Source organism: Branchiostoma floridae, chromosome 8 (genome assembly GCF_000003815.2).
Source record: "Branchiostoma floridae strain S238N-H82 chromosome 8, Bfl_VNyyK, whole genome shotgun sequence".
NCBI classification, from domain to species: Eukaryota; Metazoa; Chordata; class Leptocardii; order Amphioxiformes; family Branchiostomatidae; genus Branchiostoma; species Branchiostoma floridae.
This window is the reverse complement of record NC_049986.1, coordinates 2,866,628-2,882,567: the sequence shown is the minus strand read 5'-3', so window position 1 is coordinate 2,882,567 and position 15,940 is coordinate 2,866,628. Positions and strand designations below refer to the sequence as shown.

At 39.2% G+C, this 15,940-nt stretch overlaps 1 protein-coding gene across 1 annotated transcript in view; it reads left to right on the top strand.

Annotated features, from left to right (window-relative positions):
- Window positions 1-15,940, top strand: part of LOC118420477 (flotillin-1-like) — a 17,923-nt gene extending 1,983 nt beyond the window's left edge. Inside the window, 12 exon segments of the mRNA XM_035827301.1 lie at window positions 1,588-1,678; window positions 4,525-4,668; window positions 5,925-6,044; window positions 7,848-7,943; window positions 8,567-8,686; window positions 8,947-8,979; window positions 9,807-9,988; window positions 10,745-10,790; window positions 11,276-11,381; window positions 11,384-11,412; window positions 12,438-12,602; window positions 14,018-15,940. Of these exon segments, the coding sequence (XP_035683194.1) occupies window positions 1,588-1,678; window positions 4,525-4,668; window positions 5,925-6,044; window positions 7,848-7,943; window positions 8,567-8,686; window positions 8,947-8,979; window positions 9,807-9,988; window positions 10,745-10,790; window positions 11,276-11,381; window positions 11,384-11,412; window positions 12,438-12,602; window positions 14,018-14,047 (1,162 nt within the window). The 3' untranslated portion in view covers window positions 14,048-15,940.

The following is a 15,940-nucleotide window of genomic DNA, read 5'->3' as shown; positions in this document are numbered from 1 at the left end:
TTCACTTGTTACTTTTATATGCATTTTCACTTTCAAGTTCCAGCAATGGAATTTTTACTATTGCCTCTATTTTTCTCTGTTGAGTACTGTAAATGCAGAAATGTTCGCGGTGGATTAATGTTCGCGGTTTTCGCGGCGGCCGCTTCACCGCGAATTTAAAACCACCGCGAACATTTTTCCATAACAGTAAGAGACTGCAGTGCATGGTGCTACCGCGAAATTAAATCCACCGCGAAAAGTCCATTTTACCGCTACCGCGAAATTAAATCCCCGCGAACTTAAATGCATTTACAGTATTGCTTGATGTAATGACAAAAAGTAACAAAATATCAATCAATAGTATCATCGTCTATGGAAAAATCTTACTTGTCCGATCAGTACATGAACTGCCCTGGACAATAGGGCTAGTTCACTTGTCCAAGCCTGCACGGTGCTTTCACAGACAGCTTTTGTCAGGATTGTGATATGACGTGAGATACATGAATCATTTGTGCTTTTGAAAAGAGTAATATTGAATCATATCGGTTACTGAGTTAATAGAACATGATCAGAATAGCTCATGATATTTCAATAAAATTTTCAGACTGTGGTTCATTAATCTGTGAGAAATGATCTGCTATGTTCAAATCATATTTTTTTACATTTTAAGTCATTTGATACATGAACAAGTATAAATTTACTATAATCAATGTACACATGTATATGTCTGTTGCTAATGTTATTGTATAGTAATTGATGTATTTGTTGATCCTGATAATGATTATAAGGCCACACCGATTTAATTTCTTGGTTCACGGATTCGCTCGCTCCTATTTTTTGGGAAAAAAAATAAAAATAAAAATTACCACTCAGCAAATTTTCACCATTAATGAAACCATTCACCAACTTTCTGGTGTAGCAAATTGGCCTTTATATTATAAGCTCCTTAAAGTGTGGGTACAGGTGCTGTTACTGTACAAAAATAGTGTTTTTGTACTTTTTTCAAGCTGAAAACTTTTTTTCTTTATGTTTTGGATTAGTCGTTACCTTTACCCCAACCATTTTACAATTTTTACTTTTATTTCGTCCTCTCACTCCATATTTTTTATGAAAAAATCCGTGAACCAAGAAATTAGATTGGTGTGGCCTAAGGCCAGACTAATTCTATTTCTAACTTCTTGGATTCGCCTGTCCATTACTTTTCCTTTCCAAAAAAATTAAGCCCCGAGAAAAAATAATACAAGTTTTGCTATCACAAACCTGTAAATATTAATTACTATTCAGAGCCACATACACATAATTTCAGTTGAAAACAATGCCTTTTATTCAGTACATCAGTAAGAAATCAAAGGAATGGATTTATTGTATAAAATGTGCCATTTAACTCGTCAGGCTGTTTTTGTTGTTTTATTTAAACCATATCTTCACCCCAGACATTTTTTTTAAATTTTTCAACCTGTCGGTCCAATTTTTTTCTTAGAAATCCGAGAAACAACAAATAAATTTGGTGTGGCCTAAATGTTGTTAACTACTTACATGACGTGTACACTTGCCATGATTGCCAGTTGACCTGTACTATATTATTGGTGATATGTTCTCACGACCCAGGATCCCCCTGAACACGCTGACTTTGAGCATTGACAGCCCCACAGTTTATACCCTAGCGGGTGTGCCCATATCCGTGACGGGGGTGGCACAGGTAATGTCAACAAGCTTGTGTGTACAACAACAAAGGTGGTTTCAACTCAGCAACTTGTGTGTGTGCATTCCTCAATCGTATATGGCTCCCCAAGGTACATTAATGACTGAAAATGTCTGTTGGAAAAAATTGAACAAAAAACATCTGTGACAGTAGTCAACATTATGTTACCATTTTTAAGAACCATATATCCGTACAAAATTAAGCGTGAACCAACAAGCTTTCGATCAATCCTCTCATTCTTATCAAGTTGAAATGACCCAAAGCCTAAGTCACACATCCAGACCGGTATCGGTATCGGCCTCCGTCTCGGTTGAGGGAAAACATCCGAAATTATTATTATTTGTAAGCAGGTCTACTTCTCAAAGCTGTCTTTCATATGTGTAACCTTACAATCTATTCCGAAATCCTATACTTAAGCCTTAGACATGTGAATTATACATGTACCTTGGAGCTTAGTTGCACTGAGAAATGCAGCAACAATTGCCGAGATACTGTTGCTGTCACTAACTCTCCTTTGCTCCTATTAATCGTGTTGTTCTTTCAGACATTCTCAACACTGGAACCTTGAACAAACCTATCTGTGTCCAGCATCTCAGTTGGTATCTGTGGAATTTTGTCTCTCATGAATATGCAGCAGCCCTGTGGTTATCCCTATCAGGACTTTGATTAGATTACTGGTGGACCAATCCTAGAGGGCCATTTTTTGGACTAACATTAGCCCAGTTTCCTTTCACTAACCAGGTCACTAAACCTACTAACCAGGACACTAAACCAGTACTAACCAGGACACTAAACCTCTTCCCTATGAATGGAAAAGGTTGGTGTCGCTACTAACTAATCCGTCTTGACTGTTTGTTGACACAGAGTCCCCCTTACTGTGATGACCCTGAATATCGAGAGCCCTAAAGTCTACACTAATAACGGCGTGTCCATAACTGTTAATGGTGTTGCGCAGGTGCTCCAAATCTACCTCTAGATAACAATTCTCGTAGATTTGCTTCCTTTAGCTTTGTTCCTGCTGCTATCAGTCGATTCTTCAGGTGTTTTTTTCATTTTTTTTTGGTCTGCATGTATGTAGCATGCAAATTTGTCAAAAGTTTGTGTTACTAGTATGCATTATGTCATACCTGTTTGGCATAAAAGATATACTAGAACAAGGATGTAGAAGAAGAGGGTGAATAGACAGTGTAGCAGCAGTAAATTGACACATATATAGCAGGGCCAAAGTAATTGCAAATTCTGCAGTTTTCAAGTTTGCAGTCGTTTTCCTTCACGCACATATTCCAGAGGACATGTACTTGCAACATTGTCATGCTTGTAGCTCAAATTAGTAAAGCATTACTCTGTTACCGAAGACTGCCTCTCAAGGATTGTATGCAATTGGCATTTTGAGCATGTATAGGAGCAGCAAACTTGTTTATTTTCAAGCAATCATAGGGGTCTGAAAACCATAGAGGTGATCATGAGTTGGTTCACTCAACAACATTACAGTCCTTTTATTTAATCCATGCACAAAACTGAACTACATTCATCTTATCATCAGTCGTGCTGACATTTTCAATACACACAAGCTACATATGTATTTCAATACATTTCAATACAAATACAAGCTACTGGTACTTGGTATACAATAAGTGTACCTCCTATTTCTGTCCTTTTTCAGCAATATGAAGATATGCTTGTCAAGCATCTTAAATTGCTGAGGTTTTTTTTTCATTTCTCTTAGAAGATATTACTTTGGGATGTTCTTTGTCTTCAAGATTTGAATCATCACTTCTCAAGACAAGTTTTGCTGCATCATCTAAGTCCATTGTTTTATACACCATGTTCATTAACCATCCCTTTGTTCTTTTATTAGATTTTGTGAAGTTCTCTCACACCAGCACCTTATACCAGCTTTCTCCCCTTTTTGTATTGGTTATGCAGAAATCTTCATATATTTACCCTCTTTTGCCTATTTTCTGTGTGTGTTTGTGTGTGGTGGTTTTCTGCAGAATTCCCCTGAATACATTGACCTTGAATGTAGAAAGCCCCCGAGTGTACACCCACGAAGGAGTGGCTATCTCGGTCACAGGTGTTGCACAGGTTGTTGGCCACTTTTACCTTTGTCAGTTTGTGCAACCTTCTTTGTTTTAGCTTTGTCTGTTGTGGTATGATTTAACAGCCCTGCCCCCCTCCCCCTCATACTTCCTTTTTGTTGTATTCTTCTGCTTTCCTGATTTTCCTCACCCATGTGGCAAAGCATGCATTTTTGTGTACATGTATTTGTATATTTGTGCATGTATAGCACATTTATGTTTTTACATTTTATACATTTATAATTTTATATACATTGCACATACTTCTCATTTGTTAACTAAGACTTTAATTTTGACCTTGCCTTGAGTGCATTTAACATTTGTGTGATGATATTGCTGCAACACTAGATAGTACTACATGTATATATTTTGCATAGTAAATATGTAGTAAAGATAGGGCTTAAGAGTATGATATAACTTTTCTGCTAATTATTACATTTTGATATTTGGTACAAGCACTGTTAGTCCTTTTTTTAGTCTTGAGAATAATATGCAGGTACTACTAGGTATTTTTTCCTGTTTACAAAATTTTGGTATTGGTCTTACCCTTCATATAAGATTTTAAAAATGTTGCTGAAACTTGCTGAACATTTCATACCAAATGGCCTTAGATTTGCCTTGTGTTGTGAAAATGCATCTCAATGCTAGAGTAGACTTGCTGGCAATGAAAAAAAAAATAGTTGTACGATGTAGCATGTACATTTGTATATGCATGGTCCTAATTCTTATCACATACTGAACTGCAGTTCTGTCCTGTTCTGCTAGGTGAAGATCCAAGGCCAGAACCAGGAGATGCTGGCCGCGGCGTGCCAGCAGTTCCTGGGGAAGTCTGAGGAGCAGATTCGCCGCATCGCCCTGGAGACACTGGAGGGTCACCAGAGGGCTATCATGGGCACCATGACTGTAGAGGTATGGACAGAGCCAAGGGTGGGATGTAGGGGTGGAGCTCAGAAACCAGTAACTTTAAATTGCTGTGATGGATTTAATTCTCTTGGTGATTCAAGTAAGAAACGAAGTTGATACTTGTATGTTTGTTTTACATTTTGTATATGTAAGTTATCATTCTAACCTTTATTTTTCAGTTTCAATCATTTCAAATTTGCTATGATATTCAGGCTTTTAGCCAGGCATGCGTCCAGGCGTCATTTGGACATGCTTTTCTTAGAATAACAAGAGATTGGACACACTAGATGCCCTTACACTGAGAAACAGATCCTCTAACTAGCATGAAATTCTGATTGACCAGGGACGCCACTAGGTCATTTGTGGTCACAGTCTTCTACTGGGACCTCTCTGACAATAATTTTGCTCCTCGGGATACCTTAGAACGCACCATTTTAACTTAAAAGATCTTGAAAACCCTGCACCATGGAAGGTGGATGCCCCCAGACCACCCTCCAATATTCGTGCCTATATCACTTATTACGACTCGCCAAGAAATTTAGATCCCCTGTAATAAAATCCTAGCTAAAAGCCTGATGATATTCGTTTGGGGTTTCGTAAGTTAGAAGTCGTGCATGTTGAAGATAAGTACTGTAGTAAACCTTAAGCTTGAGTGAGCCCATATTGGTGCTGATGCACTGGTACCTCAGTATGGTAAAGTTAACCCCACATAGCCTCACCCCTCCTGTGTTTAACCTGGACATAGGAGATTTACCAAGACAGGAAGAAATTTGCCCAGGCGGTTTTCAAGGTCGCCTCGACTGATTTCGTGAACATGGGCATCATCATTGTCAGCTACACTCTTAAGGATGTTCGGGATGAGGAGGTATTTATCTTAGTTGCCATGGCAACAGGATGCCTTGAGGACTGTGATCAGCAGTGGTTCAGGATGGTATTATTCCAAAAGAAGCAAATGGCAGGAAAATTGGACAAATTCTATCTGGAACAGAAATCAGAAACAACCTAGAAATTTTTTTGTTGTTGCAATACATAGGAAAGCCACTAGGAAGTCCAAATCCATAGGATAGAACTTGACCGCATACCAAATTTGATGATAATCCATTTCAAACTTTCTTTTTAACCACATACAAATCCTACCGAAAACATAACCTTCTGGGCAAAGGTACGAAGTCACTGCTGATGACAGTTTTTAAGGTTATGAATCCGCACTGCTCTGCTCAATAATTAATGTGCTTTTTTTACCGATCAATGTTTCACAATAGGAGATCTACAAAGATCGGAAGAAGTTTGCCAAAGCCGTGTTTGAGGTTGCCTCGACGGACCTTGTAAACATGGGCATCAGTGTGGTGTCGTACACACTCAAAGACATCAGAGACGAAGAGGTTTGGCCTCCGACATTTCGCCCTGCAATTTGCAGCCATTCTGGGAAACGTCTTACCTCCCTCCGTGTGATAGAGCTCTACTAATCAACTGAAACCTATAGTCTATCACTCTGTGCACACTTTACTGTACCTTCACTGCAATTTTTTAGAGCTAGTGCCGCATGTGTCGTATAACAGACTTAGACTTCACCTGCAGTACACAGTTAAAGCATGGGGTTTTATTGTTACTGAGCCACTTTTATTAGAACTTCAAATGTAAAATGCACTTGTAAACGTGCTTACCTCATGCAAGTGTTTCTTATGTCTGGTGGGTGAACTAAATAAGAATGAAAGTACTCTTGACGCATTCTTAAATCTGGTGAGAATTGGTGAAGGTATGCATGCCATGTTGTGCTACGTTACTTTCACTCTTCAAATCCATCTAAATCATAACTGCTGATCCACTATGGAAGGAGGTAATACTTTGTTGGAATGCTGTAAGCTGCTAGAAAAATCATGACCAGTTTGACTTATTTTTGACCTCACCCTCAAATTATTTTAGCGTTTTCACACGCGTGAATTCTTGATTTTAACGTACGTGAATCCTTGATTTTAACGTACGTGAATCCTTGATTTTAACGTGCGTTAATGCGTTATTTCAACCACATCTTCATATCTATTTTATTCAAACATCCAATCATAACATTTCGGTTTTTACTTTATTGTTCTGTCCCACTCTTGCTGTCTTTGAGTGTTGTCAAGACTCTGAGTAGAAGTCGTTTTACACCAGTGTTTTTCTTTGCTACGTTGCACTAACAAGCTTTGATTTACATGTACACTAGGGGTGGGTACCAGAATGGTGTACCAGTAGTCCAGTACAAAACCGTTTTTTTTATTGGACCGGACCGGAAAAAAATATGGTGGACCTGATGTTGGACCTATAATTAGAAGATGAACATATTATATGATCAGGCATTTACACGTTTTGGAGCTTACCGGTCAACAAGAGCAAAGTAGAGCAGAGTCCATAGTCATTTCTAGGCAGTTAGTCTTGTAGGATTTCAAAATGCCAGTGGGAGTCGAATACTCCACAAAACAGATTTTTTTTGTAGTGAAATCGACCATTGTTTTGAGTATTGCCCACAAGTTTCCACATACTGAATCAGGTCCAGATTCAAGTCCAGACCTGGACCTGATCCTCTGGACCAGAACCGGACCTGGACCTGAATTTTCTGTACCGGTACCCACCCCTAATGTACACATTGCCATCATCAGACCTGTGATGAAGTGAGGCACTTCCACTTGAAGTTGTATTTCATGTTTCTGTAAAGGTATTAGAATTAATACCTTTAGTTTTACAGTGTGTCCTTGCCTTCAGTATTTCTGAAATTTGCAAAAAGAAATTGCTGTAATTTTATGCTAGTTGTACAGCAAACATCAGATTCTGTTTAGTCTTGCCTTGCATAAGTACAGTACTGTTGTTTCAACTACAAACTTGAAATACTTTCCCTAGTCCTTACTGCAATACAATTATGCTCCAGGGAATTTTGACAGTATACTGACATACTATTATGAAATACAGCTTTTTGCAACAGTATTACACATTTACTGATTTAGTCTAGTGATACAATTCACTACAAAACTTTGTTTGGTAAAACATGTACCGTATGACTTTTTTTGTTTCTTGTAATAGCTATTCACAGTTCTTAATAGACATCAACTGTTGAAAAGTTGTGTTTCACACTGTGCAGTACCGAGGTGCATGCTTATTAATTTTGTACTTCTACTCAAGACTTTTCCTCCTGCTTTCTCCCATGAACACAGGGCTACCTGAAGGCCTTGGGTATGACCCGTACTGCACAGGTGAAGAAAGATGCTCGCATCGGTGAGGCAGAGGCTCAGAGAGACTCAGGAATCAAGGCAAGGCAGAAACCATATTTGTGGCTTTAAGTACTTAGTCACTTAAAGGCACAATTCTGCTTTTAATTTGTTACGGTTGAAATTTCCACAAAGTTGACATTTTGCAATAATGCAAATAGCCTTTTTTACACAGGGAAAAATACTGCTAGTGTTACTAAGGCCTAAGGAAAAAGTTGTGTTTCCCTACCTACCCTAGAAAAACCTGCCAACCCTAGACTTTTTTTTGATGGGCAGTGGAGTCACATAGCTTCCAGTTAGAATTTTTATTCAGCCAGTATCCTATTGAGGTAAAAACACTGCTTGTTCTGTCAAATGAAGGATAAATGTATCTATTATGCACAACATTCAAGTTTCCTCTTGCACATCCAGTTTACTTTGTTCAACTGTATCGTAGTATGTCTTGCTAGAGTTTTGGCCTGCCTGAAAAAATTACAAGAAAAAAAAATCCATACCTACTGACCCTGATTTTTTCAGAACAATTTTTTAAACATTTTTTCCCTTGGTCTAAGTTGTCTTTAAGATTGAACACCATACAATTTACAAAGAACAACTTGCATTCCTGCATGTACATTTGTACATGTGACATTGTAATCATGCAGTCAGCTCTACTGTCCATTCATTAGGAAGCCAGTGCAGAGGAACAGAGGATGAAGGCCCGCTTTTCGAATGACACCGAGATCGCAGCCGCCCAAAGGGACTTTGAGTTGAAGAAAGCTGCTTACGACATGGAAACCCAGACCAAGGTACCCAGGGATCATTCTGTATTTAGGTTGTTCTTTTTTTTTCTTTATTCATTTTCCAAAGATTTAAGACATCAAGAAAGAAAAATGCATGGGGGTTAAAACTAGACACATGTAGTACCCCAGTACCAAAACAGAAAAACAGAAGACAGGCATTTACTGTAAACTGCAGTTTTAGTTGTTCTTGGTAGTGAAGGTTTATCTTTCACCTTGTGGTTACCTTTGTTGTCTGAAGATTTTGTTCTTTTGTCATCTTTTAACAGAAAGCAGAGGCAGAGTTGGCTTATGAACTACAGGTGAGTGAGTGTTTGTGTGTATCTGTGTGCGTGTGTGTGTGTGCGTGTGTGTGTGTGCGTGTGTGTGTTTCACATGGATGTTATGGCCACCGGTGCAATAGCCTAGTAGGTAGAGAGCTGGTTTTACATTCAGGGTATTGAACGTATTTCTAGTTAAAACCCTACCCCAAGTTATACTGCTTGGCCTGTGTAGCACTCAGCATTTAAACAAAAGTATAGGAGTTGTGCAAAGTGCTACTAGTGGTCTTGGTCCCCGCTTAAGTATTTGTTGCCTGCTGTAATAATTGCACAAGGGCTATGAGGTCTCAATTATGCATTACTCCGAGTGGGTATCCTAAAAGAGATCCGAGCCAAAATATGAACGGCTGCATGGACGCATGTTTTTAGCTTTTACTAGTTTTAGCCTGCGGAACTGATCTCAAAAGTTAGATTGGTGAAAGTTTGTTTGAAATTAGCAGGTAAAGTTTAGGTCGGAGGACGAAGGTACACAGTCCTAGGTTATGAGTGGTGCAGTTGTATATGAACAGTGAAAAAGTGCCTTGTGGGGAGTGTAGTTTGTAATTGCTATAAACAAAGAACGTAAACTATGGGTATTGTTTATTTGTCATTGGCAATTTTTTCTCATAATAAAGGGAAATGTGCTCAACATAAAATAAAAAATCTACGGACATTCCATTCCATTATGAATGCTTTCATGTAAAACATGTATTATAACATAGACGTCTATGGAAAGGAAGAACTCATCAATGAGACCAAGCAAGAGATCTGGGAACTAATGTTAAAGCTGTTAAATATGTAGTTCAGTGTGATGTTCCATTTTACTTCAGGCTGCAAAGACCAAGCAGAGGATTAAGGAGGAACAGATGCAGATTAAGGTGGTGGAGCGTACCCAGCAGATCCAGGTTCAGGAGCAGGAGATCGCCCGGCGGGAGCGCGAGCTGGAGGCACAGATCAAACGTCCCGCAGAGGCCGAGAAGTACCGGCTGGAGACACTGGCTGAGGCAAACGCGTAAGTCAGACTTTTGGAAAAAGGAAATTAAGGGAAAACACATGCATACTGTAAATACAGAAATGTTTGCAGTGGTTTAATGTTCGCGGTTTTCACGGTGGTGGCCACTTCACCGCGAATCTAAAACCGCCGCGAAAATTTTTCCATGGCAGTAAGAGACTACAGTGAATGGTGCTACCGCGAACTTAAAACCACCATGAAGTCCTTTTTCCCGCTGCCGCGAAATTAAATCCCCGCAAACTTAAATGTATTTACAGTAGCTTAGATTGGTGTCAACAATGAGTTTTACACCACAAAGTGCCTTAAAGTTTGTACAATCAAAACATTCATTGCTGGTTTAAAGATGTGAACTTGATTGTGATAAGCAGATTTTATTACTCTGGGAAGGAAGGTCACCTCCAATGGGGGTATTTTTGGCGACGCCTCAGGGGCAAGCCAAATGGTATATATTTTGGTTGTATTTGTGTGCTTGCACCTGTAACTCAAGATCTCTTAAATAGATTTGCAGTAATTCTGGTACGTGGTTAGCACAGTTGAGGCTCCAGAGAAGCATGTGTTGGACCCCCTAACAGTAATTTCAGGTACTGCATCATTACAAGCCAACACCCCCTTTCTCAAATTATTTTGGTGTAATCCTAAGAAAACTTGTATGCCCTGCAAGGGCAATAACCTGATGAGCATCAGCTTTTATAGTGCATGATCACAGAAGTATGAGATCTTTGATTTATTGTTTGACCTTTGCACTTTACCCTACAGGAAGCGTGTTCTGATGGAAGCAGAGGCTGAAGCTGAAGCTGTCAGGGTAAGACATCACCCTTTTCCATTCCTAAGTTTACCTGAGACAGGACAGTAATCCTGGGTTTACAGTTAGGGGCTTTTTGGCGATGCCTCAGGGGCAAGCCAAATGGTTAAGTATTGTGTTCAATCTGCAAGAATTCTAGGATTATTGTACAAGCAATTGTGTCCACAAGAATGCTGGCCCATAGGAATGCTTTGAATTTCCAGTCTGCGAGCCAATGTTGGGCAGGGCTGCTGGAGTTCCAGCTGCTGGTAGAACGTGGGTCATGCAGAGTCCCTTTGGGGCTAGGGCAAAAAACTGGGACAGTCGGCCACAGATTGATGGAATTCCAGCAAGGGGGGCAGTGTTGGACAGGACCTCACAATAACATTTTGTTACCTAGCTTGTTCACCATGCTTTTCAGTTGGCTAAGTTTTCTATGATAAATTTTCTATGGCAGTCTCAGTAGTGACATACTAAGTAACCAGTGTTGTGTGTTCTACCCACAGCTGAAGGGAGAGGCTGAGGCCTATGCTATTGAGGCCAAGGCTAAGGCTGAGGCAGAACAGATGGCCAAGAAGGCCGATGCCTGGAGGGACTACCAGGAGGCAGCCATGGGGACATGGTGCTGGAGACACTGCCCAAGGTGTGCACATCTCAGTGTCTAGACAAGATCAGTACCTCCATCCCAAGACGGAACCTTGCTAGTAGTAGTACAGGAGCCAAGTCCTGAAAGAGGCATAGAAATATGATTTCGTTGCACCCATTTTACAAAAAAGATTTGACCTAATTTTGTGGTAGAGGGGTTTTTGGTCCATCACCCAGCATGATTTTTATGCTCAAATTGTGGTATCACTTTTGCTAGCAAAGCATAAAGGTATAGAACACGTATTCCCCATTTGAAAACTGAAAATTTTCACTATGCCACAAAATTAGGTCAATCCTAATTTCTGTAGAATGGGTGCAACAAAATCAATTTTTTTCAGGACTTGGCTCCTGTACTATAGGGACTGTCCATCATAACATCTGAGCTGCATGACATGAAATTGAAGGAAATTTATTTTTGTAAGCTTGAAATGAGAGATTTGATAACGAAATTTAGCAACATGGCGCCTAAACATTTAATGGGACAAAAAGAATTAAAAGCTGGAGAGAGCTCTGGGAACAGGGATTTAGCAGTGCAAAACATATTAGAAAGTTGCATGGATCACTGATCACTGGTTCATGTGTATTGTATGTTGGTACATTGACTGGCACACACTGCAGAGTATGTTTATGTCAAATTGAGGATACTTCTCAGTAGTTGTTAATGTTGTATGGGAGTATCACTATCAGGGTTCTACCCAGCGACCATCCTTCCGTCCTTTGATGGAACTTCGCTGCTGGGGACAGACAAAAAATTTTGCCCATTCCGTCCTCTAAAATGGACAAAAATCGGCATGTAAAGATATTAGAAAAATGAAATTTGGCAAGGATCTCCAGAAATTCAGCACAGATGTCTTTGAACCAAGTAGAGTCTACTCTACCAGTGAAATTTGCCACTCTAAATACAGGAAATAGCGTTTCAGAGGGTCTAGATTCAGCCCTAGAATCATTGCGCTACCCGCACAACATCTCATGCCTCCGATGCTCAATTCAAAACACATTGCTCACTGTACTGTCTATCATTAGGTTGTGGCGGAAGTTGCAGCCCCATTGTCCCAGACCAAGAAGGTGACCATGGTGTCCAGCGGAAAGGGCGAGCTGGGCGCCGCCAAGATTACGGGCGAAGTGATGGATATCGTGGAGAGGCTGCCGCAGGTCGTGGAGTCCATGACTGGCGTGGACATGTCAAAGGTCAGCGGACGCAACCATTTGTAGAATATGATGTAATAGTTGTTCCTTTAAGATCTGTTGTTTGTTGCATTTAACTTATCAAAGTAACAAAAATTATTCTTGTACTAGACAAAAAAGCAGCACATGAAAGATAATTCTGGTCTCTCATATCTTCAGTACCATCCAGATAGTAGTTCGCTCCTAAGTTCGCCTCTGCTACCCCTCTGGAGACATGCACATTCAAGGCTTTTGGTGGTGATATGTCAGTTAATGAGCAAATTAAGGAATGGGTTCTGAAGAACTTGTTTGATGACAACAGGCCTCTCACAAGCAGACAAAGGGCATTTCAGGTGTTGGAACGCTTGTTCGAGCGAGCGCTTTAAGCCATTCCTTTATTCGCTAATGTGTACTGACAAATCAGCACCCATGTTCAAAATTTTAACAATTCCAGACGTTAGTGATGTCAATTTTCCGAAACATAATAGTAGAGAAGCGACTGTATACAGTGTATAATAAATGTCGGAGCCAACAACTATCTGGATGGTACCCAGGCTAGGTCTCTCACATTACGCATTCCAAATTAATAAGTAGATTCAGCACTTTCTACAGAGAATTTGGTATTTATGATTTTCTTTTATGAAACAGCTCAGCATTCTTTCAAGTAGGCCAGATAAAACACCAGTCACCCCTGGTATAGAAAACTTGTTGTGAGTATCTCATATGTTCCACGTAGCCTTCCTGTGGTGGTGCATGTACAAATGTAGTTCCAGCATTTAATAGAACAGCTTTTCTCTCAGCACATCTTTTTACACAGTTTGAGATTTATCACCAAAGAGGCACCCTTTTTGCGGGAATAGTTTGGACTTTTTTCCTTGCCAGACAACGATTTTTAGCTGCTGGTGAAAATGCTTTTGATTAGAAGTGGGTATCAGTACGATGTACCGGTACAAAACCAGTTTTTTTCCTGTTTGACCAATCCAGAAAAAGACTGAAAAAATTCATTGGACCTGATGTTAGACCGAATAAAAAATGAACAGATTATCAAAAGTAGAGGATAGAGGACAGTTGATAATTTATTTATTTCTACCAAGTTTCTACTACTGTCAAACTTAGTCTAAAACGAAGGCAGTCAGTATTGTTTACATAGTGATAGGATTTGAAAATGCCAATGGACGTCGAATACTCCACCAAACAGAATCCTTTAGCAAAATAGACTATTGTTTTACGTATCCCCCATTCACAAATTTTCACAGATGATTAGGTCCAGGTTCAGGTCCGGACCTAGACCTGATCCTCTGGACCTGGACCGTACCTGTACCTGAATTTTCTGTACCAGTACCCACCCCTACTTCTGATCAAACCTAGCATACCCTGTGTGATTGGTTTTGAGATATATCATACGATATATTTAACCTGTTTACCATATTATTTTTTAGGCCTTGAAGCTGCAGGCAAGGTCTGTGTAGATGTCATCACAGCTTATGCTGACATCATCACATCCTGTGTGGACAAATCCGTGTGGATGTCACAGCACCCCTTGCAGACACACGGGTGGTTCAAAATGGCCGCCATGCTCGTGTTGTATGTACGCTAGAGGTTCATGTTAACGTACAGTAGCTAGTAGTTATCCTTCATAAGCTCTTTCTAGTCCATTTATATTCAGGAGTTTTAGAAATGTCTCCAAGATGCATGTGTTTTTGAATACAACAGGACCAGAAGTAATCACAAGTGTACAATCTATAATGTCTAGATAAGTAGCTGTTCAGTCCCCACCTCTCTAATAGTAGGGTAGCAAAATTAGTGTTACTGCATCTGTATAAGCATTTCTATAGTTAAATTCTTGCATCATCATCGCTTTAGAAAGTGTAGGTAAAGTATTGCTCAAGAACGGCTGTCAGACAAAGTCCATAGGAAGACACATACATGGAAAAATTTATGTAAACTTTCCTTCTAACATGCTGTTAGTTTGTATGCCATTCCTTGTCGAGTACATGTAGTGGAGGCATCAGTAAGAAATACTTTCTAGTAAGTGAGAACTGTGTGTGCTCTGTACAGGGGAAACTCAACAACAACAAAGAAAACTGCATTCGTATGTTTTTTTAAAGTGTAATATAATCAGATGTTTTTTATTGTTCATTTGTAACATGTGAACACTTTTTTAGTGGAATGCTTTGTAATGAAACCTAATGTAAAAGTTTTGTGTTATAACTGAAGGTAGTATGTCTTTGCACGTGTTTTCTGCAATACACCATTTCACCACTTTGGCAGCACACAGAAATTCACGTTTCTAATATAATAGCTGATGAAAATGGAAAATAGTGTGTGTCAAAATATACTTTCACATGATTCTAACCGGAACAGTGTACTTTTTTCGATGAAGAAGATATCACCATGGAAAACTGAAGCTGTAACTAACAAACTGACAACTGCCTTTGAAACCAGTGGTAACCAGTAGTGTTTAACTCACTGTTGTACAGATTTGCAAGTCTTTTGTGTATTTGTAAGTTTATATGTAACCAAGACGACAACAGATGATGATGGTTTTATAGTCACTCGTGAGTACATTTTTGATTGAGAAGTGATTTTTATTTTGTCTTTCCTATGGATCCTTGATAGGCTGAAATTTATGTCCTGAAATTGTCCCTGAAAAAAAACATACTGCCAAATTCTTCAAATTTCAGGATTTTTTTTAGAAACATGGAAGGACAATAAATCCAAGAATGACTTTTTGCATTGTCAACTGTGCATCTCCCTGAGTTTTGACGAACATTGTTATAAATAGCACAGTTTGGAATTAGCATTATTTTTTATTTTGTTCATGTTAGTATTCAGAGTTTTCTTCACTCCTTTACAGTTCATAGCCTCAGAGTTTGCCAGCCAACTGAATGTGGAAATAACAAGGCGTGCAAGATTACTAACTTAAAGGTATTCTAAACAATACAGAGAAATACCCCCTTACTTTTGCAGCATTCTCATCAAAATAAGTCCATTACATATGATGTCAAACTGATATCAAATTTGGGAACTACGAAGATTTTGAACAATTTTTCTTGTGTTTTTGATGACACAACAAACTGGCAACAATGAAGTGGGAATGTATATCCTGTTGGAAAAGAAAATTTGTTTTTATACCATGTTTGATTTTACAAGTTAAACGATAATAAAAGTTTTAATTAATATGTTTTATTAGATAGTACTCTGTTTACAACTGTACCTTTGGCAGCATTTCTGTGGGGATGTACTTTTAGTATCTCAGGTAATGTTACACTGAAATGTATACTCTTGTCTCGACTAACAATCACATTTGTATCCATTGTATATATAATTGTGTGATTCTGCATTAAAATTGTCTAATGGCA